Genomic DNA, 27,275 nt, shown 5'->3' on the forward strand with positions numbered 1-27,275 from the left:
GGGACTGTATTAATAAAAGATATTATTTGCCCATGTGTTAACCTTGTGATTCAATTTCTGTGGCTTTAGGAAATCAGCACTATACTTCAGTATGTGGTAGGAAGAAACAAATTGCTGCAGTGTCTTCATGCAAAACGGCATGTGTTAGAGTCATGGAGACAGCTGGTAGAAATTATACTGACAGCTTGTCCCCAGGACCTCATTCAAGCAGAGGATCGACAACTGATTATTCGTGATATTTTACAAGATGTGCATGATAAGGTGACGTACTTCCTAAATGGCTTCCTAAACTTCCTTATTTCTTAATTACTTCCTTTGCTGAACAGATATTTGTATACCATTTAAACACAGTTTGCCACCATCCTTCCCCCCCCTTTCTATGAGGAATAAATAGAGCTGTGCACTGGCAGTGTTGAAGACTTTCCTTGAGAAAGGCTTCTGTACAGTAGTGGCTCTCAACCAGAGTATATATCATTATCTAGGGAGCTTTTTAAAAATATACAGGGATAGATCCCACCCTGGACATACTGGATGGGACACTCTGGTGGTGAGACCATTTATGTGAATTTACATTAAAATACTCCCTAAGGAATTTTGATAGGAATCCTTTCTTGTTAAGAACACGTGTTACCAGCATCATGTTTAAATTTCTTTCTATATATTAGCTTTTTTTTTTTTTAGGTATTAGTTCTATTTTATTTTTTTTAAATAATTTTTTATTGTTATGTTAATCACCATACATTACATCATTAGTTTTTGATATATATTAGCTTTTATTTGCTTTGAACAGTGCCATTCCATTTTTACATTCTTATGGTATTTGGAAAGCTAAATGCATATAAAACTCGTAATGACTGTAGCTGAAAGCGCAGTCTTCACTCCGATTTGTCTTTCTGCTTTAAGGTCCTGGATGATGAAGCAGCGCAGGAGTTAATGCCGGTGGTGGCAGGTGCCGTGTTCACCCTGACTGCTCACCTAAGCCAGGCCGTTCGCACGGAACAGAAGCAACCACTAGTCTTGGGACCCGGAGAGACCCATTATGCTTTTATGCTTGAGAGTTCTTTCACCCCCGCTCCTCCTGCAGAGAACCCCGTGGTGGGTTTTGCTTCTATTGGAGATTCTTCGCTTCACATTATATTGAAGAAGCTCTTGGACTTCATTTTGAAGACAGGTCTTTTCATCTAAATTTCTTATAAATTACACCTTTTGTATTGGTTTTACCTTTAATTTGAAAAGAGACTTTTACTCTATGTCTCCCTAGGTGGCGGATTCCAGCGAGTGAGGACACACCTATATGGCTCTCTGTTGTATTATTTACAGATCGCCCAGAGACCAGACGAACCAGACACATTAGAAGCAGGTAAAACTAGACACATTCCTAATCTTTTCTGTTTTAGTGATTGGTTACTTTAAATTTAAAAAAGGCCCTTTTCCATCTTTGGCTAAGCAAAGCTGTAACAAATTGTTGAGTCTTTATGGAATCATTAAAGCACCTACTCTGAAGTCAAGGAAGAATGTTTAATTTTCTAAAATTAAGAAGATAGTACAAGAGTACTATAAAAACAAACCCTGAGATACCACTTTAGCTTATATATATTTTTAACTCCCTCTATTGTCTATGGTCGCACTGAACAATATGCGATACTTAGTGTGTCCATGTCTTTCTTCCCTTTGCAGTACATCACAGTGCATATCTAGTTGAATCTTTTCTTTCTTTTTTTCTTTTTAAGATTATTTATTTATTTATTTGATAGAGAGAAAGCACAAGCAGGGGGGGAGTAGGAGAGGGAGAAGGAAGGCTCCCCGCTGAGCAGGGAGCCTGATGTGGGGCTCTGTCCCAGGACCCTTGGATCATAACCTGAGCTGAAGGCAGCCACTTAACCGACTGAGCCACCCAGGCGCCCCTAGTTGAATCTTTTCAAATGACTTGTTCCATAATATGGAAACATTTATTTCCCCACTTGCATCATTCATAGGCACTTCCATTATTTCTAATTTTTTTTTAAAGATTTTATTTATTTATTTGAGAGAGAGAATGAGAGATAGAGAGCATGAGCGGGAGGAGGGTCAGAGGGAGATGCAGACGCCCTGCTGAGCAGGGAGCCCAATGTGGGACTCGATCCCGGGACTCCAGGATCATGACCTGAGCCGAAGGCAGTTGCTTAACCAACTGAGCCACCCAGGCGCCCCTAGTTGAATCTTTTCAAATGACTGTTGTTCCATAATATGGAAACATTTATTTCCCCGCTTGCATTATTCATAGGCACTTACATTATTTCTAATTTTTTACTGTCAAGAAAGTGCTGCATCAAATATTCTTTTATATGCCTGTGTATTTTTCAAGAAGAATCTTTCATGGTGAAATTTCCATGTGAAAGAGTATGCATGTTTTTATTTTAGTAGGTTCTACCAAATGGCATTCTACCAGTTTGAAGTCTCATCAATAGTGTGCATGTGTCTTTTTGTACTAATGTGAAGTTTTTCTTGGATAAATCCCAAGAAGTAGAATTTCTTGGTCAAAGGTAATACCTATTTAAAAATATTGATAAATCCACTTTCTAAAATATAATTAGCATTTTTAATTAGGAGTAATAACCTGGACTCTTTGGTCTCTGGGTATGAAAAATATTTTTAACCATCCAGCAGATGACTATATAATACGCTACACCAGAGTTATTCTGCTATTTAAGAACTTGTCATAAGTACCTTTTGGTAATGGACTCCTGGTATCCTTCTGAGAACCTTTATAAGTATTTGCTATTTTGTACACAGATTTTTATTTTTTTTAATATTTTATTTATCTGATAGAGACACAGCGAGAGAGGGAACACAAGCAGGGGGAGTGGGAGAGGGAGAAGCAGGCTTCCCGCTGAGCAGGGAGCCCGATGGTGGGCTCGATCCCAGGATCCTGGGATCATAACCTGAGCCGAAAGCAGATGCTTAACGACGGAGCCACCGAGGCGCCCCTGTACACAGATTTTTAAAAAAACCACTCTGTATGTAAGACCCAGATCATCTCATATTATTCTTACTGGCTATATATTTTTACATATCTTTCTTAGAAGGTAACAATAGCCAAATGATATATTTATAGAAATGCCCTACCCACTTAAAAAATGCACAAAAATATTTCTTTTTTATTTTTATTTTTTTTAAGATTTTATTTATTTGTGAGAGAGAGAATGAGAGACAGAGAGCATGAGAGGGAGGAGGGTCAGAGGGAGAAGCAGACTCCCTACTGAGCAGGGAGCCCGACGTGGGACTCGATCCCAGGACTCCAGGATCATGACCTGAGCCTAGGCAGTTGCTTAACCAACTGAGCCACCCAGGCGCCCCACAAAAATATTTTTATTTTATTTTTTTTTAAAGATTTATTTATTTATTTATTTATTTGAAAGAGAGAGAATGAGAGAGAGAGAGAAAGAGAGAGCACATGAGAGGGGAAAAGCAGACTCCCTGCCGAGCAGGGAGCCCAATGCAGGACTCGATCCTGGGACTCCAGGATCATGACCTGAGCTGAAGGCAGTCGCTTAACCAACTGAGCCACCCAGGTGCCCCCCACAAAAATATTTTTAAAGTCATTAAATAATAGTTGAGAGAAGCTTTTTAAACAGATAAGAGCTTTTATAAAGAGAGATAGTAATTCCACTCTCTGCTCCTCCCACCTTCCCCATTTTTCTCGTCTAAAACTTTTGTAACATTCTGTTTAGTAGAATATGGCAAAATCACCACATAACCACTAGGTGGCGCGCCACAACATTGCTTTTTATAAGGCATCATTATCAAGATGTGATAAAGTAGTAGGACCACGTGGGGCGCCTGGGTGGCTCAGTCGGTTAAGCCTCTGCCTTCGGCTCACGTCATGATCCCAGGGTTCTGGGATCGAGCCCTGCATCGGCCTCCCTGCTCAACGGGAAGCCTGCTTCTCTCTCTCTCCCACTCCCCGCTGTCTCTCTCTCTGTCAAATGAATTAAAAAAAAAAAAAGTAGTAGGACCACGAAAGAAAATTCTCCTTTGTTTTTATTTTCAAATGATCGGTTTTCAGAGTAATTTCATCCCTTAATTAGTTTTTTTACCACTTGATTGCTGCTTATTTTGACTTACTTTAAATAGCAAACTATTCCCTAGATACTAGTGTTTTTAAGTTTCAAATTAGACATATTAAATTCAGAGTGGTTCAGTTGGTTGAGCATCCGACTCTTGATCTTAGCTCAGGTCTTGATCTCAGGGTCTTCATTTCGAGTTCCACATTGGGCTCCACACTGAGCATGGAGCCTACTTTAAAGAAAAAAAATATTAAATTCAATAAATATTTATTGAGGGCCTTTTTGTATGTGTATATTTTGACTCTGTACTTACTTTCTATTTTGTTTTAAAACAGAAACTGAATTTTTAAAGTCTGTATACTTATTTTTCCATACCACTTTTACTTTATTTATTTATTTATTTATTGTTTAAAGAGTTTATTTTAGAGAGAGAGAGAGAGAGCACACACAAGCAGGAGGAGGGGCAGAGGGAGAGGGAGAGAGAGAATCTCAAGCAGGCTCTGCACTGAGCACAGAGCCCAACACGGGGCTTGATCTCAAGACCCTGAGATCATGACCTGAGCTGAAACCCAAGAGTTGGACGCTTAACCGACTGAGCCACTCAGACGCCCCTACTTTATTTTTAACATAACTATGTATACTGAATTCTAGGCAGCTATTTTCCCTGTTTTGTTTAAAAGGAATCTGACTTACAGAGACGAAATGACTTGCTTGTCTGTGACAGATCTGAGATTAGAATTCAGTTTTCTCAATTTGTAATAGAATGTTGCTTTTCCTGACCAGATCTTCATCTTTTTTGTTGTTGTTGTCTTTTTGCAATTTGTAATTTTTTCCTTTTAATTTGATAGATAATACCTACCAGCAATGTATTTGTAGCTCATGTTATAAAGGATTAATTTCTAGTTTGTAAAGAACACCTACAAATCAATAACCCAGTAGAAAAATGGGCAAAGGTTATGAGCTTACAGTTTAGGGAAAAGGAAATCAAATGGCTCTTAAGCATATAGGTAGCTTTCTGAAAATCCCTATTGGTAGATTCCATCGCCTCGAGCTCACAATGCAGATCTGGGAAGGAACAAAAGCATATATTCTTTGAGTAAATTCTTTGGAAGATTCTTATATGTCTTTCTAGTTAAGAACAGTATAGTTAAAATCTGACATTGCTTTTGCGTATGTAATCCTTAGGGGTTAGTTGACAAGAGTTGACATCATGAATATCTCTCTTTGTCTGTATTCTTTTCACCTTTTATTTTCTTTTCTATCAGTACCACTAGGAGAAAATATGGATAATTTGACCAGAGCCTAAATGTTTAATGTGAAGCACCATTGTTATATTCTTAATTTCTTTTTTTGGTTTATTTCTTAAGCCTTAGTATTATAAAAATACTTCACATTTAAAGACAGGTTGATAATTACAAAGATACACATTTTTTAGTGGGTTAATATTTTCAATAGAAGTTTATTTATAAAGCCATTTTATGAAGTCATGCTAACACTTTGGAGCAGAGAGTGTAGTACATCTTTCTTAGTTTTATCTCCACGAGATTAGCTCTGTTTGAATGTTCTATTGTAATCTCAGTAAAATGGATTATATTGCTTTTAAAACAGATTCATTAATAACTTCATTTTCTAGGAGCTTATCATCCAACTTTATAGCTGATTGATATAGCTGTATGGAAGATATTCGTTCAATTACTTAATTTTAAAATTGTTTAAATTGTTGCAATCTTAAACACTTATTATAAGCTTTTCTCACATGTTCTGTTATTTATTTAATATTATTTTTTAAGTTTTTTTTTTTTTTTTTGACAGAAAGAGACACAGCGAGAGAGGGAACACAAGCAGGGGGAGTGGGAGAGGGAGAAGCAGGCTTCCCACTGAGCAGGGAGCCTGATGCGGGACTGTTTAATTATTTTTTAAGATTTATTTATTTGAGAGAGAAAGAGCTCCTGTGTGTGCCCATGAGTGGAGGGGAGGTTGCAGAGGGAGAGAATCTTCAAGCAGATTCCCCACTGAGTGCAGAGCCCAACACGAGGCTCCATCTCACAACCCATGAGATCATGACCTGAGCCGAAACCAAGAGTTGGATGCTCAACCATCCGAGCCACCCAGGCGTCCCATGTTTTAATTGTTTTAAATTGGCTTTTCTTTTCCCTTAATTTTGACAAGTTAATGATATTTAGTTTTACACTTTATTTATAAGTAAGCATTAGAAATTGTCATAATTCTTTTGCGCTCTTGTGACTTTTGAGCAAGAATAATCTTTTTTTTTTTAAAGATTTTATTTATTTGAGAGAGAGAGAGAACAAGTGAAGGGGAGCGGCAGACGGAGAGGGAGAAGCAGACTTCCCGCTGAGCAGGGAGCCCCATGTGGGGTTCGATCCCGGGACTCCAGGATCATGACCTGAGCCGAAGGCAGATGCTTAACCAATTGAGCCACCCAGGCACCTCTGAGCAAGAATATTGTTCTTTATGAAACCGTAATATCAATTCATCTTTTTTAAAAAGATGGTTAGAAAAGACAATCTGTTGGGCACCTGGGTGGCTCGGTAAGCATCTGCCTTCGGCTCAGGTCATGGTCCCGGGGTCCTGGGATCGAGCCCCACATCGGGCTCCCAGCTCGGCGGGAAGCCTGCTTCTCCCTCTCCCACTCTCCCTGATTGTGTTCCTTCTCTCGCTTTGTCTCTCTCAAATAAATAAATAAAATCTTAAAAAAAAAAAGACAAAACAGTCTATTGCTTCCTGCCTTCGCTTGCACAGGCGTTGCTCTCCGGAGCACTCCCTAGGAAATGTCCAGTACGCTGATCACCTCAGTATCTGCTTCCTAAGGGTCCCAGCTATCACCAGCCCTGCCTTGCATAAGTCATGAAATACATGAGTATTAGTAATCATTATTTTCTCTGAGACTTCAAACTAGGAGGGAGTAAAGACTAAGGAGGATGTCCTGCGTATAAGCAAGGGAGAAGGTTGATGGCAAAGTCAAGTAGAGAGGGTAGGACCATATTATTGATGACTTTGAAAATGAAATTGCAGTGTTAGTTAGAGGTGGTTGGATTAAGCAGTTGGTAGCCATTTTTAATTATTGAGAAATGTGATATGAAGTTGGTATTTAGAAAAGCTTGCATGGCAGTGATTTATAAGGTATGTTGGAAGAAGGGACGGTTTGGTGTATAAGAAACTAACTTGGTGGTTTCTAATGAGCTCATTTACCCTCTAAAGATGGAAGATTTAAAAGAAAGTTCTAATTAAATTGCAGACTTAGAATTTTCTTATTTCTAGGTGGTGCTGTTAATAAATAGTATGTGGAACTTGGAGATCTTATTCACAGTTTGAAAATGAAAATCAAGTTATTTCTATGACACCTATCCTGGTTTCTGCAAATCACTGCTTTCAGTTTTCACTGTGAAGCCCTAGGGGTATCTCGGGTATCTTAGGGGTTTTGTGGAAGAGTCTGTGGAGTAATGTTCCAGCAGCCCTCTACCCTCATTTCAGCCATGTTTGAAATATGCAATTTGTGGCTAAAACAAACTATAATGTGGTGGCTTTCAGACTTTTACTCAAAACCTTTATTCAAACAGAATTTTGTGGCAATCCTATGTGTAAAGTAGAAAAAATGCCATAGCTCCTCAGACTGGGTTTTTTTTTTTTTTTAAGATTTTATTTATTTATTCATGAGAGACAGAGAGAGAGAGAGAGAGAGAGAGAGGCAGAGGGAGAAGCAGGCTCCCAAGGAGCAGGGAGCCCGATGCAGGACTCGATCCCAGGACCCTGGGATCATGACCTGAGCCGAAGGCAGACGCTTAACGACTGAGCCACCCAGGTGCCCCAGACTGGGTTTTTGAATTACCCATCCTGAGGGCATCTGGTGGCATCCCTGGGACAAAGTTCTGAACTTTCTCTAAGCTGTTAGTCTGTCAGTAATACTGGTGCTACTGTGCTAACGACTGGGCTAAATACTGGGAGACTAGTGGTGGACAAAACAGAATCCCACTGTAACACCGCCTGAGGTCTTGGTAAATCAGTACTATGCAGAAAATACGACAGTACTGTGTTGTATATGTGTGTACGTGTAGGGAGTGCTGGAGGTAGTTGAGAAGTGGTATTAGAGGCTGCAATGATGAAGAGGAGGCAGCTATGCTAAGACCCGAGGAAAACCGTGAGAGATCAAAGTGCAAAGATCCTGAGACCAAAGTGGTAAATTGCAGGGACAGAAAGGCTCGTGTGGTGGCCGCTGGTGGGAGAGGTGAAGAGTGGAAGATGAGGCAGAGAAGTAGATGGGACCATATGACCTAAGGAAGTGACATAGTGAGAGATGTAAAAACCGTACCCTCCTTTGACACTATTTGAGATTAAAAATAAGTATGACAAATAAAATTCATAGTAGTGGTAAAAATACTTAGGGAAAAAATATTAATACTGGAAGTTTGCCTGCTGCGAACTTTATAATGGAGTGTAGGCCACATTGTGGATTAACTCTTATTTTTCATGATGAAGCCTGCTTCATTTTTATTCTCCATTCTGATCAATTCATCTTGAGAACTTTTCCCTAATTTTGAAAGATAGCTGCTATGTAGTAAAAAAGTCATAGGATTGGCTTCAAATATAGGTCATGGCTTTATGTAATATATTTTTGAAGCTTTTCTAGAAGGTTTACATGAATCTCATGTTAAAATATATGAGCATATCTTTAATTATCTAAATTGCCATCATACAAGGTATACTTTTAATAAGTATGTCAATTAAAAAATATAAAAGAATGAAGTCATCTGATTTTTTGGGAAGCAGATATTTGTCTACATTGTACCTGATTTTTTTAGCCACATTTCTCATAGATCCCAGTAAAGGATGAAAACAGATTGGTTAGCAAAATGAACACAGGATATTGGTTCTCTTGTAGTCTCATAATTCATCTTGATTTCTTTAAGAATAGTTAGTTTATCTTTTTCCTAATACCATTGTTATCTTAGTGTACATGGAACGTGTGCACTGGGTCCCTGAAGTTCACCTACCTGGATCCATTGGTTGGTGGGCCTTTGGGTACATGCAGTAATGGAGGGATTTTTTTCTTGTGTGTATGAGGTGTAATTACTCAGTTACCAAACTGTTTTTTATTGGAGTGTTTTAAATATTTTCTTTTATAACCCTTTTAGCCAAGAAAACCATGTGGGAAAGGCTGACAGCCCCTGAAGATGTATTTAGTAAATTACAGCGAGAAAACATAGCCATCATTGAGAGCTACGGCGCTGCCCTCATGGAAGTGGTCTGTCGAGATGCCTGTGATGGTCATGAGATTGGAAGGGTACAGTAACTCCCATTTAGTAGAGTAATTAAATAAATATTTTGGCTTATTAAGGTACAAACTTCATCAACTTTCAAATGCATGTTGCATATTGAGAATTGTTTTCTGTAATATATTTTAGTGAATTTTCTTATTTGTTGTGATTTGGCATTTCTATTGTCTATTCATATGTTTTGTTTAATTCTGTTCAGAATCTCAGTTTGTTCTGAATCTTCCCTCAGAATAATCTTTGTGCTGACTCTGAGGTTGGCCCTACACTGGTAGAAATGCTGCTAAAGGAAGATCTTGGTTAAGAGAATGCTGGGTGCACAGCTTTTATACTGAATATGTCTTTCTCTGCTTTGTGGAGGGGAATTTGCATTTCTATTTCTTTAAAATACTGTGTCAGACTGGTGATAGTGCAGAGAGAAGGTAACTTCCTGCTAGTGGAGAATTTCATAGCATTTGAATCATACACAAGTGATCCTGGAACAACGTGGGTTTGAACTGCGTAGATTTGTTTGACTGGTAGAGTACAGCACTGTAAATGTATTTTCTCTTGTGATATTCTTAATAACATTTTCTTTTGTCTAGCTTACTTTATTGGGAGAATACAGTATATAGTACATGGAACATAGAAAATATATGTTAATCTACTATGTATGTTACCAGCAAGGCTTTGGGTCAACAGTAGGCTGTTAGTAATTAAAGTTGTGGGGAGTCTAAAGTTACACGTGGTTTTTCCACTGTGCTCCTAAAGCCCGTGTTGTTCAAGGGTCAGTTGTATTTGAAGACCGTGGGAAACGAGATTTTAAGAAATAGGATAAAATACAAACTGTGTAGAAAGTTCTCAGTTACGTTGAAAAAAGTTTAAGTGTGTTTATGCATTGAAAAAAAACTGGGAAGAGAGAGACCAAAATGGATTAGCAGTGTTTATCAGACCACATATTTTCTATATGCTTTTCTCCGTTTTCTAGGTTTCCTGTAATGAGCATGTAAAACTTCACAATTAGGAAAAAAAGCTATTTTAAAAAGTCCCTTTCCGCCTTTTATTGATAAATCGAGATTCTGTATACATAGCTTTCAGTTTCTCAAAAACAAAACAAAACAAAAAACAAAAAAGAAAATGTTATTTTAAGCTACCATCCCTCTTGTAAGAAGAGTTCTAAGTGTTTTCACATAAAGTCAGTTTCTGTCGATGATTTTGGTGGCCGTCTCCGTGTTTCGGACTGTGATTTGTTCTTCCCTCAGATGCTGGCACTGGCTCTACTTGATCGGATTGTCTCCGTAGATAAGCAGCAGCAGTGGCTTTTGTATCTTTCTAACAGTGGCTATTTGAAGGTGCTTGTGGACAGCTTGGTAGAAGATGACCATACTTTGCAGAGCTTACTAACTCCACAACCTCCCCTTTTAAAAGCCCTTTATACTTACGAATCCAAAATGGTAAGGCTTTATATTCATTTGAAGTTAGATCAACAGCTCACTTCCTCTTAGAGCTATAGCTGTATTAAAGGACATTAATGTGGCTGCCATTTTGAATATTTCCATCTTTTAAGGAGTTTGAAATTTGGAACATGTGTTAGAAATGCATCTTCTAAGCATGCCAGGTTGAGTTGAAGTGATCCTGAGAGGGTTGGTGGGTAATGGAACTGCTGCTCGCTCAGGCTGCTGCTGCTGACGAATGATAGGACACTCAGTCCTCTGAGGAGAGCAATGAACAAAATTGTCTCTTCACAATAAAATTCAGATTCTGTTAGTTGCCTGGTGAACATTCTAGTGTAGATGTGCTGGTTCTAGTTTAACACAGGATTTTCAGTACAGTATATAATCCATTATCTCCTTTCCTCCAAATTTGTTTTCTGTTTCCTCCTGGTTGCAAATACTACAGTGTCACAATAACAGGAGCACTGAAGTCTTAGATTCCTTATTAAAGTTCTTTTCCCTCCTTTGTTTATTCCATAAGTATTTATTAAATACCTACTACATGCCAGGTGTGGCACTAGGTACTAGAGATACAGTTGTGTGCAAAACAATCTTCCCTGCCCTGCATATGCCCACATGATGATAAGAGAAACTATAGTTGAGTTGAACACTTACTTCATGCCAAGGCACTGGATGCGACATTTGAGATATACGGTGCCGTTCAGTCCTCACAGAATCCTGTGAGAACTGTAGTGTGTGCCCCTGCATAGCTAGCTCAGAATTTCTCTTCAGTATGATTAAAGATCACAGATGTGCTGTGAGAGAGTCTCATTTTTATCTCAGGCCCTTGAATATGATTTCTGTACTGATGCTTTTCCCTTTGTAACTTCTTAGGCATTTCTTACAAGAGTGGCTAAGATACAGCAGGGTGCCTTAGAGCTGCTGAGGTCTGGGGTGATAGTGAGACTGGCACAATGCCAGGTCTATGACATGCGCCCAGAGATGGACCCACAGGGGTAAGTGTCCATATACATTGGTGTTGTTTCCTTACTAATTCTTCACTGTAAAGGGTCAGTGAGGGAAAAAGATATTCCAAACATAATTTTGCCATTGGTTTATCATTCTGTTTGAGCAGTATTCTTTCATCCTGATGACTCTTTTTGGGTCCTATGTCCCTGCCATTTACTAATAAGTGGAAGTTGCTAGTAAGAATAAAAGTAGGAGGGACCTAATGCTTTCCATTTTAGAGCAGTAATGTAAGAGGGAAATAGAGCCATTTTGTTAGTAAATGTTTTTCTTCCCAACTTTAGTGTTCTGTTCAATAGAACATATATTTTTAGGGGCACCTGGGTGGCCCAGTCAATTGTCTGACTCTTGATTTTGGCTTGGGTCATGATCTCAGGGTTGTGAGATCTAGCTCCATGTCAGACTCTGAGCTCAGCACGGAGTCTGCTTGAGATTCTCTCTCTCCCTCTCCCCCTACCCCTCTCCTGCTCATGCTCTCTCTCTTTCTCTAAATAAACAAAATCTTAAAAAAAAAACAGCAACGTTTACTTTTAGTTATAGTGATCCTTTAAAGTATTGTAGTGAAATTATAATTTGTTGTGGATTTCCTATTCCTGATGACTTGAATAGTATTTTACATTTTTCTCATTGTAGCATTTTATCAACTTCTTGCACATTTGAAATCTTTTAGTCAAACAATTTTTTAAGTTTTGAGCTTTTTTTTTTTTAAAAAGATTTTATTTATTTGACAGAGAGAGACACAGTGAGAGAGGGAACACAAGCAAGGGGAGTGGGAGAGGGAGAAGCAGGCCCCCCGCGGAACAGGGAGCCCGATGTGGGGCTCGATCCCAGGACCCTGAGATCATGACCCGAGCCGAAGGCAGATGCCCAACGGCTGAGCCACCCAGGTGCCCCTAAGTTTCGAGCTTTTTAACAGATTTCTTGGTTCAGTTTGTATATGGGTTCCCCCCCCTCATTTTTGTCTACCTGGCTGCAACATTGTTAGCATACCCTCTTAGCAGTAAGTAACACTTAGGTCAGTTTTATTAATTTTCTTCAAAAGATCCATTGCCAAATTGAATATTTGAGTATATCAGGATTAACTGTAGAACTATTTTACCTCCAGAAAAGAAATTTTTTTTTTATATTGCTTTCTAAAATTTTAAACGTGAGAGTTATTATTTTCCCCTTAGGTAAAGAGGATTGAGTTAATTACATTCCTCAGCTCTTGGCATTTAATCACTTGTCTGTGCAAAGCCTTTCTCTTATTCCATATTTTGCTTCCATTCCCTTCTCTTCAATAGGCAACCATTTTCTTTTGTCTAAAAATTTAAATACAAACATTTACAATAAATGATGGTTTATTAGTACCTAATCTTAAAAGTGAAATGATTTTACAGCCTCATTTTAACTTTTTAAAATCTTGATTTTTTAATATAATGGGCAACGTAGACTCATTTCTGGCTTTGCCTACAGGAGAGGGAAATTTGGAGAAAATAACTTCCGTTTTTATCTGTTTCTTGTTTATAGTTTCTGTGGCCCACGGGAGCATTTAGAGTAGAATAAATATGTTGAGGAACTTCCAAGCATTGTCTTCAAATTATGCAGATTTTCTTTACCAAGATTTTTCAGAACTGAAATAACTCTGTTTTTACTGCTGGTATGGGATGCAGAATTCTCCTTAGTAGCTTCACATCTTAATCAGGCACCTGAGATTGTTTGACATGGAGGTGGTCAGGAACTGTTAGCATCCCTTAACTCTTGGACTGTCGCTCTCTCTCTGTTGGGTGGAAATGAATGAAGCATGTTCGGCATGAGAGACCCACCAGTGTTCATCCCTGCCCCGGTGGACCGCTATCGGCAGATTCTGCTCCCGGCTCTCCGCTTGTGCCAGGTCATCCTCACGTCCAGCACAGCCCAGCACTTACAGGCAGCGGGGCAGGTGAGAAGAGCCCTTGGTGTAGAAGGCGTCACGCAGAATCCTCCTTTTATCATGGCACAAACCCGAGGCATCGACAGCGCCCGGACTTTATCTTAGTCACACTCTGTGTGGCAGCCCTGGGTATCAAAGGCCAGCCCCTTTTGCTTTGCTGTGAACTTCATTGGCCCGCTCTTGACTCTTATTTGAATGAAACCCCACAGCGAAGAATAGAATAGTGAGAGGGAAAGCAAGATCTCTAAGTTTGTTCTTCTGTAAAAGGAAGTGGTTATTGTGATAGGAATAAACTGGCTTCTAAAATGTAATTTAACCAGGGATTTATTGAGAGTCCATACAATATTTTAGACCTTGCAGAAAATATGAAAGAAAGATGATAATGGCCCATTGGGTTATGATATTTAGAGGATGAAGTAATTGAGATAAGTGCATTTTCTAACATAAAATTTTTTTTCATTGAGCACCAGAAATTAGTTTTATTTTCATCCCTTTTCAATGAAACCTTCAAAAAAAAATCTTTGTTTCTTTAAATTAATAATACAGTGTATAATTTAGCCATTCACTGATTAGACTTATCAAGAATGACTCTGAAGTTTTTGATTGTATTGCTCTATGATTATGACACCCTCAGGAACTGTGTCCTAATACTTTATAGTAATTTTAGGTCCTTTCCCTGCCATCAGTGTCAGGCTTATGTCACCAAGGTAGAATGCTGCTCTAACACGGCACCTTGTTTTATGCTGCGTTAGTACATCCTGCCACTTCCATATGTGGCCTTTGAATCAGTTCTTTAAAACTCAAAGACTTTCCTTGTCTTCTCCTTAATTGAGATTGAGATTTTTTTTTTATTAGAAGTGGGACTTTGTGATGATGTAAGATTCTCTAATGCCACTCTTGTACTGGCTGTGGCAGAATCCCCCAAGGAGCTTGTTTTAAAATTAGGGGCGCCTAGGTGGCTCAGTCGGTTAAGCGTCCAACTCTTGATCTCAGCTCAGGTCTTGATTTCAGTGTTGTGAGTTCGAGCCCCACATTGGGGCCCAGCATGGAGCCTACTTAAAAAAAGATTACAGAGTTCTACGTCCAGTATTTACGGGTTAAGGCCAGGAATCTGAATAAAAAATAAAAGGGGGCACAGTTCCTGAGTGATTCAGATGTTCAGCCTGTTTTGGCATAGTTTCATCCTTCAGGGCATTTATGATCTAGTTGAGGAGACATCATATGTGAAAGTAATTGGATTCCTCCATGAAAGTACACTAGAAAATGCCACGGTGGAAGGCCAGAGTTTGGAGGTCAGGATTTTTATCTCATTCATATTATATCAAAAGGAGAATTTAACAAAAGCTTTAATGTGATTGTCCCTATGTCAGGCTAGTCAGATTTTCATAGAGCAACTTAAATTCAGTGAATCATTTTTATACCTACTCCTGTTCTAGGTCCATTTGGACAAAAAGAAATTAAATAAGGGTTAAGTAATAGTTTTCTTTTTTTTTTTTTAAAGATTTTATTTATTTGACAGAGAGAGATAGTGAGAGCAGGAACACAAGCAGGGGGAGTGGGAGAGGGAGAAACAGGCTTCCCGCGGAGCAGGGAGCCCGATGTGGGACTCGATCCCAGGACCCTGGGATCATGACCTGAGCCGAAGGCAGATGCTTAACGACTGAGCCACCCAGGCGCCCAGTTTTCATTTAGTAGTTATAAGTTATACTTTTCTACTCTAGCCTTTAAATACAGTAATTTCTAAAAGTTGAAATCATCTTTATCTTTGGCTTTCTTATGAATTTTAGGTAAATATTTGCTTCTTGAAGAAATAAACTATAAATGTAAAAGACAGTTGCTTATATACATTCACTATGATTCATTACATCGAACTTGGTGCTTCAGCGTTATTAAAAAGATGAATTACAGATGTAGAAAAAAATTTGCTAATCTTGACCTCCCTTTTTTCCGTTTCCCCTCCTTTTCCTCGGCTCAGGTGTTGCAGTTTCTCATTTCACATTCTGATACCATACAAGCAATCCTGCGCTGTCAGGATGTGAGTGCTGGGTCTTTGCAGGAACTGGCTCTGCTAACAGGAATTATCAGTAAAGCAGCACTTCCTGGTGAGTTAATTATGTTGGATGGACTTTGAATAATTCTTTACAGACTGACGTACACTTAATAGAATGAGGCTTTTATGGCTTTGTGGTACGTAGGACTTATTTGAAATTGGTACTAAGAGTTAACTGCTTTTTTTAAATTAGTAAGTTTATATGTATAAGAATGATATATGATCATACCAAAAAATTCAAAGAGTTCAAGAAAATAATTACTCAAAACCTCACTACCTAGAAATTACCAAGTGCTTTTTTTAGTCAATCACCACATGTTAACAATTTGGTGAGTAGCTTCTCAAACATTGTTTTCTGTATATGCATATACAGGAGAGATGGAGACGGAGACATACTGAGGTGATTTAAGAGAACAAGATTACCTTTTACGTGCAGTTTTAGAAAATTATTTAATTTTACATGAACTTTTTTTTTTTAAGATTTTTTATTTATTTATTTGACAGAGAGAGACATAGCAAGAGAGGGAACACAAGCAGGGGGAGAGGGAGAGGGAGAAGCAGGCCTCCCGTGGAGTAGGGAGCCCGATGCGGGGCTCAATCCCAGGACCCTGGGATCATGACCTGAGCCGAAGGCAGACACTTAACAACTGAGCCACCCAGGCGCCCCTAATTTTACAGGAACTTAACAGATTAAAGAATTAATTGAAGAGAAACTGAAGACATTGCTGAATTCAAGACAAATGTTTCTTTACTATGAGAGCATAAGAGCTATTTTTTTTTTTAAGATTTTTATTTGAGAGAGAGAGAGAGAGCAAGAAAAGAGCGCTTGTGAGCAGGGGGAGGGCAGAGGGAGAGGAAAAGGGAAAAGCAGACTCTGCACTGAGCACGGAGCCGGTGCCGGGCTAGATGTCAAGACTTGGAGTTGGACACTTAACCACTGAGCCACCCAGGCACCCCTATCTCTTGGTATTTTTAATTTGTATTGAGGTCCCCTCCCCCAAGAAAAGTATATTATATGATGTAATGTATGGTGATTAATATAACATAATAAAAAAAAAGTGTATTATAGTCCCTGAATTCTCTAATGTTTATCAACGTCTAAAGGTTGCCTCTGTTCTTGAATCATGGCATAGCTGATTATGATTTTATTTCCCTCAGACCTTGTAGCTCATGATAATAGCTCATATTTATTAAGCACAGTGTGCCAAGTACTTATTTTAAACACTTAGTATATTTATTTATTCCTCACAACAGTCTTACGAGGTAGAACTATTATTTTCCACATTTTACAAACAAGGAAACTGAGGCACAGGGAGGTTGCCTTGTCCAGAGTCACATAGATAATACTGGTGGTGTGGTTTCCCAGCCAGTATGGCTTCTGAGCCTGTGCAGTTAACTCGTAGACTCTACTACCTCCATTTTTATGTTGCTACCAAGTCTGAGGCCAGCCCATGATTCCACCCCCCCAACCCTGATATGTTTTCCTCTCTAGGGGTTATCAGTGCTTGAGCCCTTTGTATTGGGAGAGGAAGCGTGTTTGGCAGGGCAGAGGGCAGTGCCCGTGCAAGCCCTGGGAGCCCGTGCTTATTCTGAGGAGAGTGCAGCTTCTACTCCACCCAGTCGTGGCGTATCTCAGTCCTGGAGGCTTGTTATGCTCATTTCCCCAGCTCATCCCAGTGTCTTTAGATGATACCAGTCAGACCGTCGTCCTTCTTGCTTCTACTAAGGTCCCACGGTGCTTTGTAGTGGTTCTCCTCCTAACGCTTTTCCCTTGATTTCTCTAGGCCTTACCTAATTACTCTAAAAGGCTTCTCTGCAAATTGAGTCTCCATGAGAATTTGCAAGAGTTTTTGGTCTATCTTCTTTCCTTCACACTGCATCTGAGGAGTGGAATAAGGTCATGAGCTGAATCATTCTGCTTACTTCACCAGAATTTTCTGGTTTTTTGTCCTTTGCCATCACCATTTTTCAGTATTTGTGGCATAAGTCTCCCCACCGAAATTTGGTGAATTTCGTTCATTATGTAGGTTGATGACAGGAGGGACACTTTTTAGTTATTATTTATTTATTTATTTATTTATTTATTTAGAGAGAGCAAGAGAGCAGGGGGGAGGGGTAGAGAGAGAGGGAGAAGCAGGCTCCCCACTGAGCAGGGAGCCCGATGCGGTACTTGATCCCAGGACCCTGGGATCATGACCTGAGCGAAGGCAGAGGCTTAACCGACTGAGCCACCCAGGTGCTCCAACAGGAGGGACATTCTGTGATGCTACTTCATTCTGCCATCCTCACCTAGAAGTGCTGAGTTAGGTATAAAGAGAATTTACCTTTTATCAAATCCTCTGGTAAGGTGGTTTTATTCATGAAGGCTCCTGTCATTAATTTTTTTAAATGCCTAAAATTTTTGTATTTTGCTAATAGCATCATTTGACCCTGTCAATGTATTAAGATTGTATTCGGAAAAGCAGTTTTTTTAACATGCTCATGATAAATTCAAACAAAATAAAAGAACAGAGTAAAAAGTACCATGACCAGCAGTTCCTGTTATCTAAAAGCAATTAGTTATCAGTTTACTTTTCTAGAAATTTCTGTGCATATGGTGTAAAATTGTCCCCTCCCTACACAAATGTAATCATACTATACACACTGCTCTGTAACTTCTTTTTTCCAGATCTTTTCTCATCATCACATAGAGCTCCTACCTCAGTCTTTTAAATTGGCTGCATAATTGTCCATTTGTGAGAGTTAACCAGATCTTTGTTGTTTAACCAGACCCCTGTAACATGTTGACTGTTTCCAGTCTTTTTTAAATTTCCAACAGTGTGGCATTTAATAACGGTGTGTGTGTGTGTGTGTGTGTGTGTGTACATAAGTGCTTTTGTAGATTTGAGCTGGTAGGCTTGATAAATTCCTGACAGTGCTTGGTCTGAAAATATATATACTTAAATTTTGGGGGGGGGAGATAATGCCGAATACCCTCCCCAATTTTTTTAAACTCTTAACAGTTTTAATTCCTATCAACCCTACTCTGCACAGTGTAGCCCTTGATGACATATTGTTTTGTATTCTTCCATAATTTTACTGTATATATTTTTTTGTCTTAAATGCTACCATTAAGTTATAAGGCCATTTATAACTGTGTCCCCTTTATTGCCTAGCCTTTTACTGGGTATGTCCTACGTCCTCAAATACTGACCAGCAGGTTAATTTTTTTCCATAAATCAAAAATATTCTGGAGAGTGTTTTGGAGTTGAGAGCGATACAGGTGGTACACAGAGGACTCAATTGACACTTAGCAGAAGGGTCTTACAGAAACTGAGAATTGCTAGCCTTTTTTTTTTTTTTAAAGATTTTATTTTTAAGTAATCTCTATACGTAGTGTGGGGCTCGAACTCAGCCCCGAGATCAGGAGTTCCACGCTTCACTGACTGAGCCAGCCAGGCGCCCCAAGTAGTCTTTTTAAACAGAGGCAGCCGGTGGAAGAAAAGAACTGGGGCATAGCAATACATGTTGCAGAGATCAGGAAGTTTGAGGACAAAGAGGAAAAGACCTGAATTCCATGACAGTATTAGATACGTGATCCAGCATTCAAGGGGTAGGATGGGAAAGAAGGGCTTAAAATTGCAAGCAGCGAATGTGGAAAAAATATTTCAAGAATTTGATATTAACCAGATTTTTGCTTGTTTTTGTTTTGTTTTGGAGTACAAGGGAGACCTGAACATATTTTCAAAAAGTGAGGAAGAATCCTCTGTGGCAGGGTAGATTTTGGTAAGCTGGAAAAGAAGGTGATTCTGGGAGCAGACTCCCAGAAGAGGTGGAGATGGGAAGGGGTAGAGTAGTGAGGTACAGGTGAGGTATAGCAAGCAGCATGTACCAAATGATAGGAGTGTTTTCTGTAGGTTTGTGTGAGGTCATGGGCTGAGAAATCTAGAAAGAGGAGGTCTTGTCATTATGAGGAGCAAAGAATAAGATTCTGGGTTACATGCTCTGGAGTATATGCTTGGGAGTAAGGACTGAATTAAAAGGATTGTGCAAACAGAAAGTTAGGGTGACTGAGACAGGTGCAGGTGCATCCTCAGCATGACGACAGCCATGAACAAAGAAGAAACCAGTGGGTTTGCTTGGAGGACTTGATAGAAATAAAGGGTTTTTTTTCCTGATACTATGAGAGGTTGATCACTTTAAGAATTTTGTAGTAAGTCTAAACAGAAGTTGAATTGGAACTTTTTTGTGTATGTGCAAACTGTATTTTGCTTAAGGGAGAAGAAAAAAAATCAAATGGTACAGTACCTAGGAGAGTTAAATGAAAAAAGAAATGTATTTCATTAGAAGTGTTTTATATCCTAAACTCTTTCATGAGAAAGTAATTTACTGCTGAGTTTAGAAAATTTTAACTTTTATGGTTATAAATAAAAAGTAGGTTTATGTCAAAACCTTTAAAGTACCTTTTAAAATTATGAATTCAGTCTAGATTTAGGTTGCATATAAATGAACAAGTGGTGAACTTACAATCTTTGTGAAGTTGTATTTCCCAAAGCTCCTTCATGGCAAGTCTGTGTCTGTTCTTATACATAAGGAATATAAAATGCTAGAACCACTCTTCCTGGTTTTTTAATGTTTTTATTTTGTTGATTATAAAACTGTATTTAAAAGCATTCCAAATTTTATAGGTATATTAAATGAACTTGATGTTGATGTAAATGAAGGATCTCTAATGGAGCTACAGGGACATATTGGAAGATTCCAGGTAACTGGTTCTTATTTCTTTAAAGAGTAGCTCCTGTAAGACTTGACAGCAAAATATAACAGTCCTTTCATCCATTCTCCCTGTTCTGCTTCCTGGATTTGGGCAAAACCTCTTTTTTTTTCTTTTTTAAAGAATTTTTTAATTTATTCATTTGAGACAGAGAGATAGAGAGAGAGAGAGAAGAGAGAGAGAGAGAGAGCAGGAACAGTGGGAAGTGGCAGAGGAAGAGGGAGAAGCAGACTCCCTGCTGAGCAGGGAGGCCAACGTGGGGCTCGGGGCTCGATCCTAGGACCTGGAGATCATGACCTGAGCTGAAGGCAGACACTTAACCATCTGAGCCACCCAGGCACCCCTGGGCAAACCCTCTTGATGGTTTTTAATTGATTTTTTGGTATATCTAAATAATATGCTTATTTTCAAATTTTAGGAATCACCTGTTGATTTTCCATTGAGGAGGATGAGACCTTAGATCTCTTTTCTCCTTTTCTTCCACCGTACAATATGGACATTTCTCACAACACTGCCTCCCTCCCCACTGAAACGCAACATAATTATATCATAATTTTGATTAGATCACATGTTATTTATGATTAAGAATGAGTGATAGGTTACTTCTAGGTGCAACGTTATGTTTTCCCTAAAGTGAGTGGTTGTTTTCTTTTTTTTACTTGCTTGGCTTTTTAAAAAAAAATTTTTTTTTAAGATTTTATTTTATTTTACTTGACACGGGGGGGAGAGAGAGAGAGAGAGAGAAAACAAGCAGGCACAAGGAGGGGAAATGCAGAAGCAGGCTCCCCACCGACCAGGGAGCCCGACGTGGGGCTCGATCCCAGGACCCTGGGATTATGACCTGAGCCAAAGGCAGATGCTTAACCAACTGAGCTGCCCAGGCGCCCCTATTTGCTTGGTTTTTATGTACTTACTTCTAAATTATTCCCAAGCTCTCTTCCAGTTGTGTAATCTTTTAATATATCCAAACGTATTAGATAGCTTGTCAACTAAATATTTATTAGTCTTTCTGGGAGCCTCCTGGCCTGCTTTGATCTGAACAGCTTCACTTTTGATTGGCTTCAGAATAATTGTATTTATATATTAAAATTTATATTTCATTGTTTTTGAGACAGTAATTTTCTTAACCAGTCCTCTTTTTGTGAACTGTTTTTTCAGGTTTCCAAAAGAAAACTGCTGCTATCAGCATTTTTGTGTACAAATTTTTGAGCTATAGATTAGATAAACCTAACTGATCTCACTGGATCCAAGGGTGCACACACAGAACATGTGGAGTCATTATCAAACTCCGGAAAGGGTTGCACTCTCACCAGTAAAACCCAAATACTCTGCCTTTATTTCCCTCTCTCTTTCTTTGTCTTCTAATTTTTTTTGTTGTTAGAAAAAGATATTTTTGAAGGATCTTTCATAGGTGACCTCTAGAAATGTGGTAGTGCATCTGTTTTGTCTGTAAGGGTAGCAAACAGGTAACATTTTAAAAATAGATATAACTATTTTGGCAAACTAAGTTTATATTGTCTTTTTAATATGTTTTGCCCTATCCAGTCTTACTACTTAAACTAACGTCAGTTTACATAAGTTATTATATATTATACCTGGGTATGTCTGTATGTGTACGTAGGTGTGTGTGTGAGATACCAGTTTTTAAAGTACATGTTTATTGTCCACTGATTATGTGCAGAGCACTGTATACAAGTGTAAATATGATTCATTCATTGTCTCAAATAATCCTGACCACAATCCCGTAGAGTAGGAATCGCTATTTGCACCCTAGGAATGTGAACATTGAGGCTTGTGGAGGTTAAATAACCTGTTGTAGGTTACAAAGCAGGTCAGGTACCTCCTAGTGGAACCCGCATCTCTAATTTCAACCACTATATATTTTTCCAGTTGTGAAAAGCTCGTCCTTTCCTTCCAAGAACCTTAGGAAAAATTGTAATATCAGGTGAAAAGTACCAACATTTCAAGCAGATGACATTTTCATTTTGTGTCTTCCCACCCCCTTTATGGAGTCCCCAGAAGTGGCCCTAGGAGAAACAGCCTTTAAATTTGAGCCATCTTAGACAAAATTATCATGGATGTGCTTGTGACAAAGTGTTGTCTATTTGCCATCCCATTTTGCTTCTCATTGTTTATGAACTTGTGTTTATTTAATGGGTATCTACCAAGGAATTACTTGGTGTGATACAGAATATTCTTTGGCTAATGCTTACAATGTAATGGGGATTAATTGCTAAAAACAAATATGGTGTTCTTTTAGTGAGTTGACTGCCAAGCAATTGGCATTTGCAAAAAAGGCGAATTTTAATAGGGCTAATAACTTCATTTTTTTCAGTTGGAAGTAAGAAATCAGACTCTTTAAAGAGTGATTCCACTCCCCAGTGAGTTTTTCTTTTTTATATCCCTCAAGGAGAGGTCACTAATTTTAGACATACCCAATTAGATATGAACAAAGTATCTTTCTCTTTCTCAGCGTCAGTGTTTAGGACTACTAAGCCGCTTTGGGGGCTCTGACAGACTGCGTCAGTTTAAATTTCAAGATGATAATGTGGAGGGAGATAGAGTGAGCAAGAAAGATGAACTCGAACTGGCCATGCAGCAGGTAAGAGGAGTGGGCATTGTGTATCTGTTCTTGAACATTTGTGTGTTTTTGGAAGGATGTGATTAAAATAACAGATGGGAGTGATTTTGCAATTTGATTTATAACTTTGTTGTAATTTTACAAATTGATAAATAACTTTGTTCTTCAAATCTGGAATTCCGTGACACTTGGGCATTTGGGGAACTGACATTTTTGTTACTGTTATTCTTCCATTGTAGATCTGTGCCAATGTCATGGAATATTGCCAGTCACTCATGTTACAGAGCTCCCCCACATTTCAGCATGCTGTATGTCTCTTTACCCCTAGCCTGTCAGAAACCATTAATAGAGATGGACCCCGGCAAGGTGAGCCTGCTCCTTTCTTTCTGTATTTGAGGATTAAGCTGCTGTGTGATTAGGACAAGCTCTAGTTGGCTCCAGAGAGATGCAGTTTTTTTCTTTATGTGTGATTAGTGGGAAAATTTGTAAATGACTTTAGGAAGGATCAGTAGGAGGTACTGTCGTCAGTTCCGTGGGTAGGCTAGAGAGCTTGAGAGGACAGAGAACCTCAAGATTTTCTGAGGATAAATTTAGAAGAGCTTTGGGGGGAGAGTATGGTTTTGAATAGTATTGGAGACCCCAAAGAAAGGCTCTAAGATTCGTGAGTAAGCTAGCTGGGTGAAAAATGTACAAATATAACAGACGGTTAATGTGTGAAATCATGTTAAGCTGAATGCAGTGTCTAAATTGGGTCTTGTAGTATAGCTCCAAATTTCTATACCACAGCAAAGTAAAATGTAGATGCTAAGTAGGCTGACATAGTCTGTGACTTCCTAGGGACATAGTAGGTGAGATCTGGAATGTGAGGGCTATGGGTTGATTAAAGCTGTTATCCTGTGGGACACTCAGAAGACAAAGCCCATTGTGATCTTAGTGGTGCTTGGTAATGCAATGTACTGCTGCTGATTTCCAGAAGCTTTTTGTGTGAGGTTTCTGAAAATCATTTTGTCACAGTTTCATCTTCTTCAAGATCTTATTTTCCCTGAAAATTACTTAATCACATAAATTATTTAATAGAATGATGTTATGAAAAATATATTAGCTTAACAGCATATAACCACTGTCTCATGTAAATGGTGCTGAGAACTATTTGTTTCTGTTTCACTTTATAACTTCATTATAAAGTGTCCAAGGGGGCCCCTTTTTTCTACCTTGAATCTAACATTTTAAAACAAATTTAGGGGCACCTGGGTGGCTCAGTGGTTAAGCATCTGCCTTCAGTTCAGGTCATGATCCCAGGGTCCTGGGATCGAGCTCCGCATCAGGCTCCCTGCTCTGCAGGAAGCCTGCTTCTCCTTCTACTCCCTCTGCTTGTGTTCCCTCTCTCACTGTGTCTCTCTGTCAAATAAATAAATAAAATCTTAAAAAATAAAATAAAATGAATTTAACCTGTTCATAACATTTTCAAATGAAATTGTGGTTTTGTCATTTATTCTTCAAAAACATTAATCATATGCTAATAATGTATCACTAGTAATTATTAAAATTTCATTTGGTTTCTTCTCATTTTGAGCCAGTCTTTCACATACCAGGTCATTCTTAGATCTTTAATACTTGATGATGAACTTTATGAAGCGTTATATGTTGGTCTTTATTTTTCCTCAGACTTTTTAAAGATTTAATCAGCATACTTATCCTTGCCAGTTGTAGACAAGGAGTGGGTATGTGTGTGGTAGGTTCAGGAACATTCAGTTGTAGAGGGATAGTTTAACCTAGCAGTGAAGAACACAGACGGATTATGAACTGCCTAGATTCGAGTCCCAGTTCTGTAAGCGACTATTGATATGACTTCAGAAAAACTACTTAGCCTCTTTGTGCCTCAGCCTCCTCAGCTGTAAAATGGGGGTAACAACAAGCTCTTTTCTAGTGAATTATTGTAAGGATTACTCAATGTGAAGTGCTTTAGAACAGTGTCTGGCACTTAGCACTGGCTAAGTGTGACCTGTAATTATTTTCATTCTTGCTGGTCTTCACTGTTACTGTTTAGTATATGTGCTATTGCTTGTGGTTCAGGGCCCTCTTCTTTAGCATTTCTACTGCCTAGACCTCACACTCTCTCCTGCAGACTCTGTTTCTGTAGTCAGGTTTGTCGTGAGCCGTCCTTATCTGATGTCTAAGTCTGGTAGCTTCTGCACACCTTACTGTTTTCTAGATATGAGCACATCAGCATAGGAGAAAGCCTGATAGGCTTTGCACTACTCCTGTCAGCACTAGACCATTCTCTTTCTGGATGTGTTCCTACCAGAGTAGGTATCATCTAAATATTGCCTGGGCACCAGGTCCCTAATTTCACTAGGAGAAGGCTCCGTATCGTAGAGACTGTTACATCTTCACTGAAGACTGGAAGGGGAAACCTGGCAACTCAGATGAGTCTAGTATGTCCTGGTTGGTGGCAACATCCACTGACAAGGAACTGTTATCTCTCTTCCTCTCCTCATGAAGACCTATGAAATTTGACTTTGAAGCAAAGTTAAGGGAGATAGTGGGGAAGGAAGCAAATGCACATCTCTCCTGCAGTATTCTTGGCAGTTAGAGCCATTAAACAAAGATTATCTCCAAATTGAACTTGAAATTACTAAGGTATTTCTCAAGGAATTCCTCAGTTGTAAGAGGAAATTGTTCTGTTTGCACCCGTGCTTCCACTTCTTCCCTTCATGAATGACTTTCCCAACTTCTCATGGTTCCTTTGCACCTTCATCAGAAGCTAGTTGAGTAAAAGGTAGATCATTTTGTTTTCCTACCCAAAGGGACTAATGGTGGTAAGAGAGTTGTTGAAGTTTAAATTTAATTACATTTTTTGACTGTCTCAGTGTTCTCCTTCTCTTGGGAGAATGACTTTGAGCTGGGAATTCAGCAACCAGAAAGGTGCAGACAAGAAATGAATCCATATAATGAGAGCTGTAGGGTGAGGCAGGAATTCTTAACCTGGGCTCAGGAACCTCCAGACTTGTGTGTATGGCTTGTGTGTGTCGGGGTAGGGGGGAGCTGGATGCAAAGGTTTATGATAGATTTCTCAAAGAGGTCTTCCCCAGTAAAGGGGGAGTTCTATCAGTGTCCACCAGCCAAATTTCCTTATTCTTTAGGGCTCTAGCTCTATGCACATTACTGATCACAGTAGTTCCACTCTAATCCTCTGAACTGTCAGAAGTATTCAGAAGTAATTTGGGTTGGTTTTAATAATAGTTTACATGCCCTTCAAATCCTGGGCATCCCTTGTTTAAAACAGGTATTATAAGTGGAATATTGTTTTTTATTATCAACTTTAGATACTCAAGCTCCAGTGATTCCATATTGGCGCCTGCCTGGTTTGGGCATCATTGTCTACCTGTTGAAACAGAGTGCTAATGATTTCTTCAGCTACTACGACAGCCATCGAAGGAGTGTCAACAAGCTACAGAATGTAGAGCAGCTTCCACCAGATGAGATCAAAGAGGTATGAATTTTATAATGAGCTGTGGAGATATTTGAGAAGCCATTGCTTTTCCTAATAAGGGTCACAGTACTGGTGTCCGACCTGTGAGTAAAGTTGATGTATGCAGTGAGATGAAAGGGCTTGAAATGATTGCTCTGTGTGGCTTGAAGAAGAGTCCCCCTCTGGAGCGGCACGCCTGGTAAGCAGGGGAACTCTTGCATGGAAGACAGGGTAGTGGCACCTGTTGACACCGCCTGCCCTTCAGGAGAATGGCAGCTGGCTTTCAAAGAAGAGTTTTGGTAATTTATACTCTAAAATCTGTGCTGAGAAACTTGGGCTTCAATTGCAGAGGCTAATTCAATAGAAATGATCCCTTAAGTTAAGATGTCTCTGTGCCTTCAGCATCTTCAGTATCTGTTGGGTGAATTTTTCAGACAAATGGGATGGCTCTCAGTGACCCAGAATCACTTGCTGCTGTTTATTGTAGTTAACGATGTTGAGTTGCTAGGCTTGCTTCCTCAGTAGCTGCTTTTCCCATTTGGCACAGCTGAACGACACCAGGGCTCCCTTGGTCCATGCTGAAGCTTCTTGGTGGCCTGCGGCGGCTTGGATGTGGAACCATGTTGCCATTCCTCGTTTGCACCAACTGTCCTGAAAAACTCCATGTCACTCTTCAGAGTAGTCAAAACTCCCTCTTGCCACTCTTCCAATAATCACAGAGAACGTGTAGTGGGT

At 39.2% G+C, this 27,275-nt stretch overlaps 1 protein-coding gene across 2 annotated transcripts in view; it reads left to right on the top strand.

Moving 5' to 3' along the window:
- NUP205 (nucleoporin 205) overlaps window positions 1-27,275 on the top strand; it is a 78,652-nt gene that overhangs the window by 47,516 nt on the left and 3,861 nt on the right. The window contains exons 28-39 of one of the 2 annotated variants that reach the window (XM_027574455.2): window positions 70-261; window positions 904-1,171; window positions 1,262-1,360; window positions 9,197-9,345; window positions 10,576-10,767; window positions 11,641-11,762; window positions 13,555-13,693; window positions 15,660-15,786; window positions 20,402-20,478; window positions 22,961-23,089; window positions 23,308-23,434; window positions 26,395-26,561. In XM_027574455.2, coding sequence (XP_027430256.1) covers window positions 70-261; window positions 904-1,171; window positions 1,262-1,360; window positions 9,197-9,345; window positions 10,576-10,767; window positions 11,641-11,762; window positions 13,555-13,693; window positions 15,660-15,786; window positions 20,402-20,478; window positions 22,961-23,089; window positions 23,308-23,434; window positions 26,395-26,561 — 1,788 coding nt within the window. Of the gene's footprint in view, window positions 1-69; window positions 262-903; window positions 1,172-1,261; window positions 1,361-9,196; window positions 9,346-10,575; window positions 10,768-11,640; window positions 11,763-13,554; window positions 13,694-15,659; window positions 15,787-20,401; window positions 20,479-22,960; window positions 23,090-23,307; window positions 23,435-26,394; window positions 26,562-27,275 lie in introns of those variants that run through there. The other variant, XR_003516565.2, reaches the window with a different exon arrangement.

The sequence above is a fragment of the Zalophus californianus genome, chromosome 12 (genome assembly GCF_009762305.2).
Source record: "Zalophus californianus isolate mZalCal1 chromosome 12, mZalCal1.pri.v2, whole genome shotgun sequence".
Taxonomy (NCBI): domain Eukaryota; kingdom Metazoa; phylum Chordata; class Mammalia; order Carnivora; family Otariidae; genus Zalophus; species Zalophus californianus.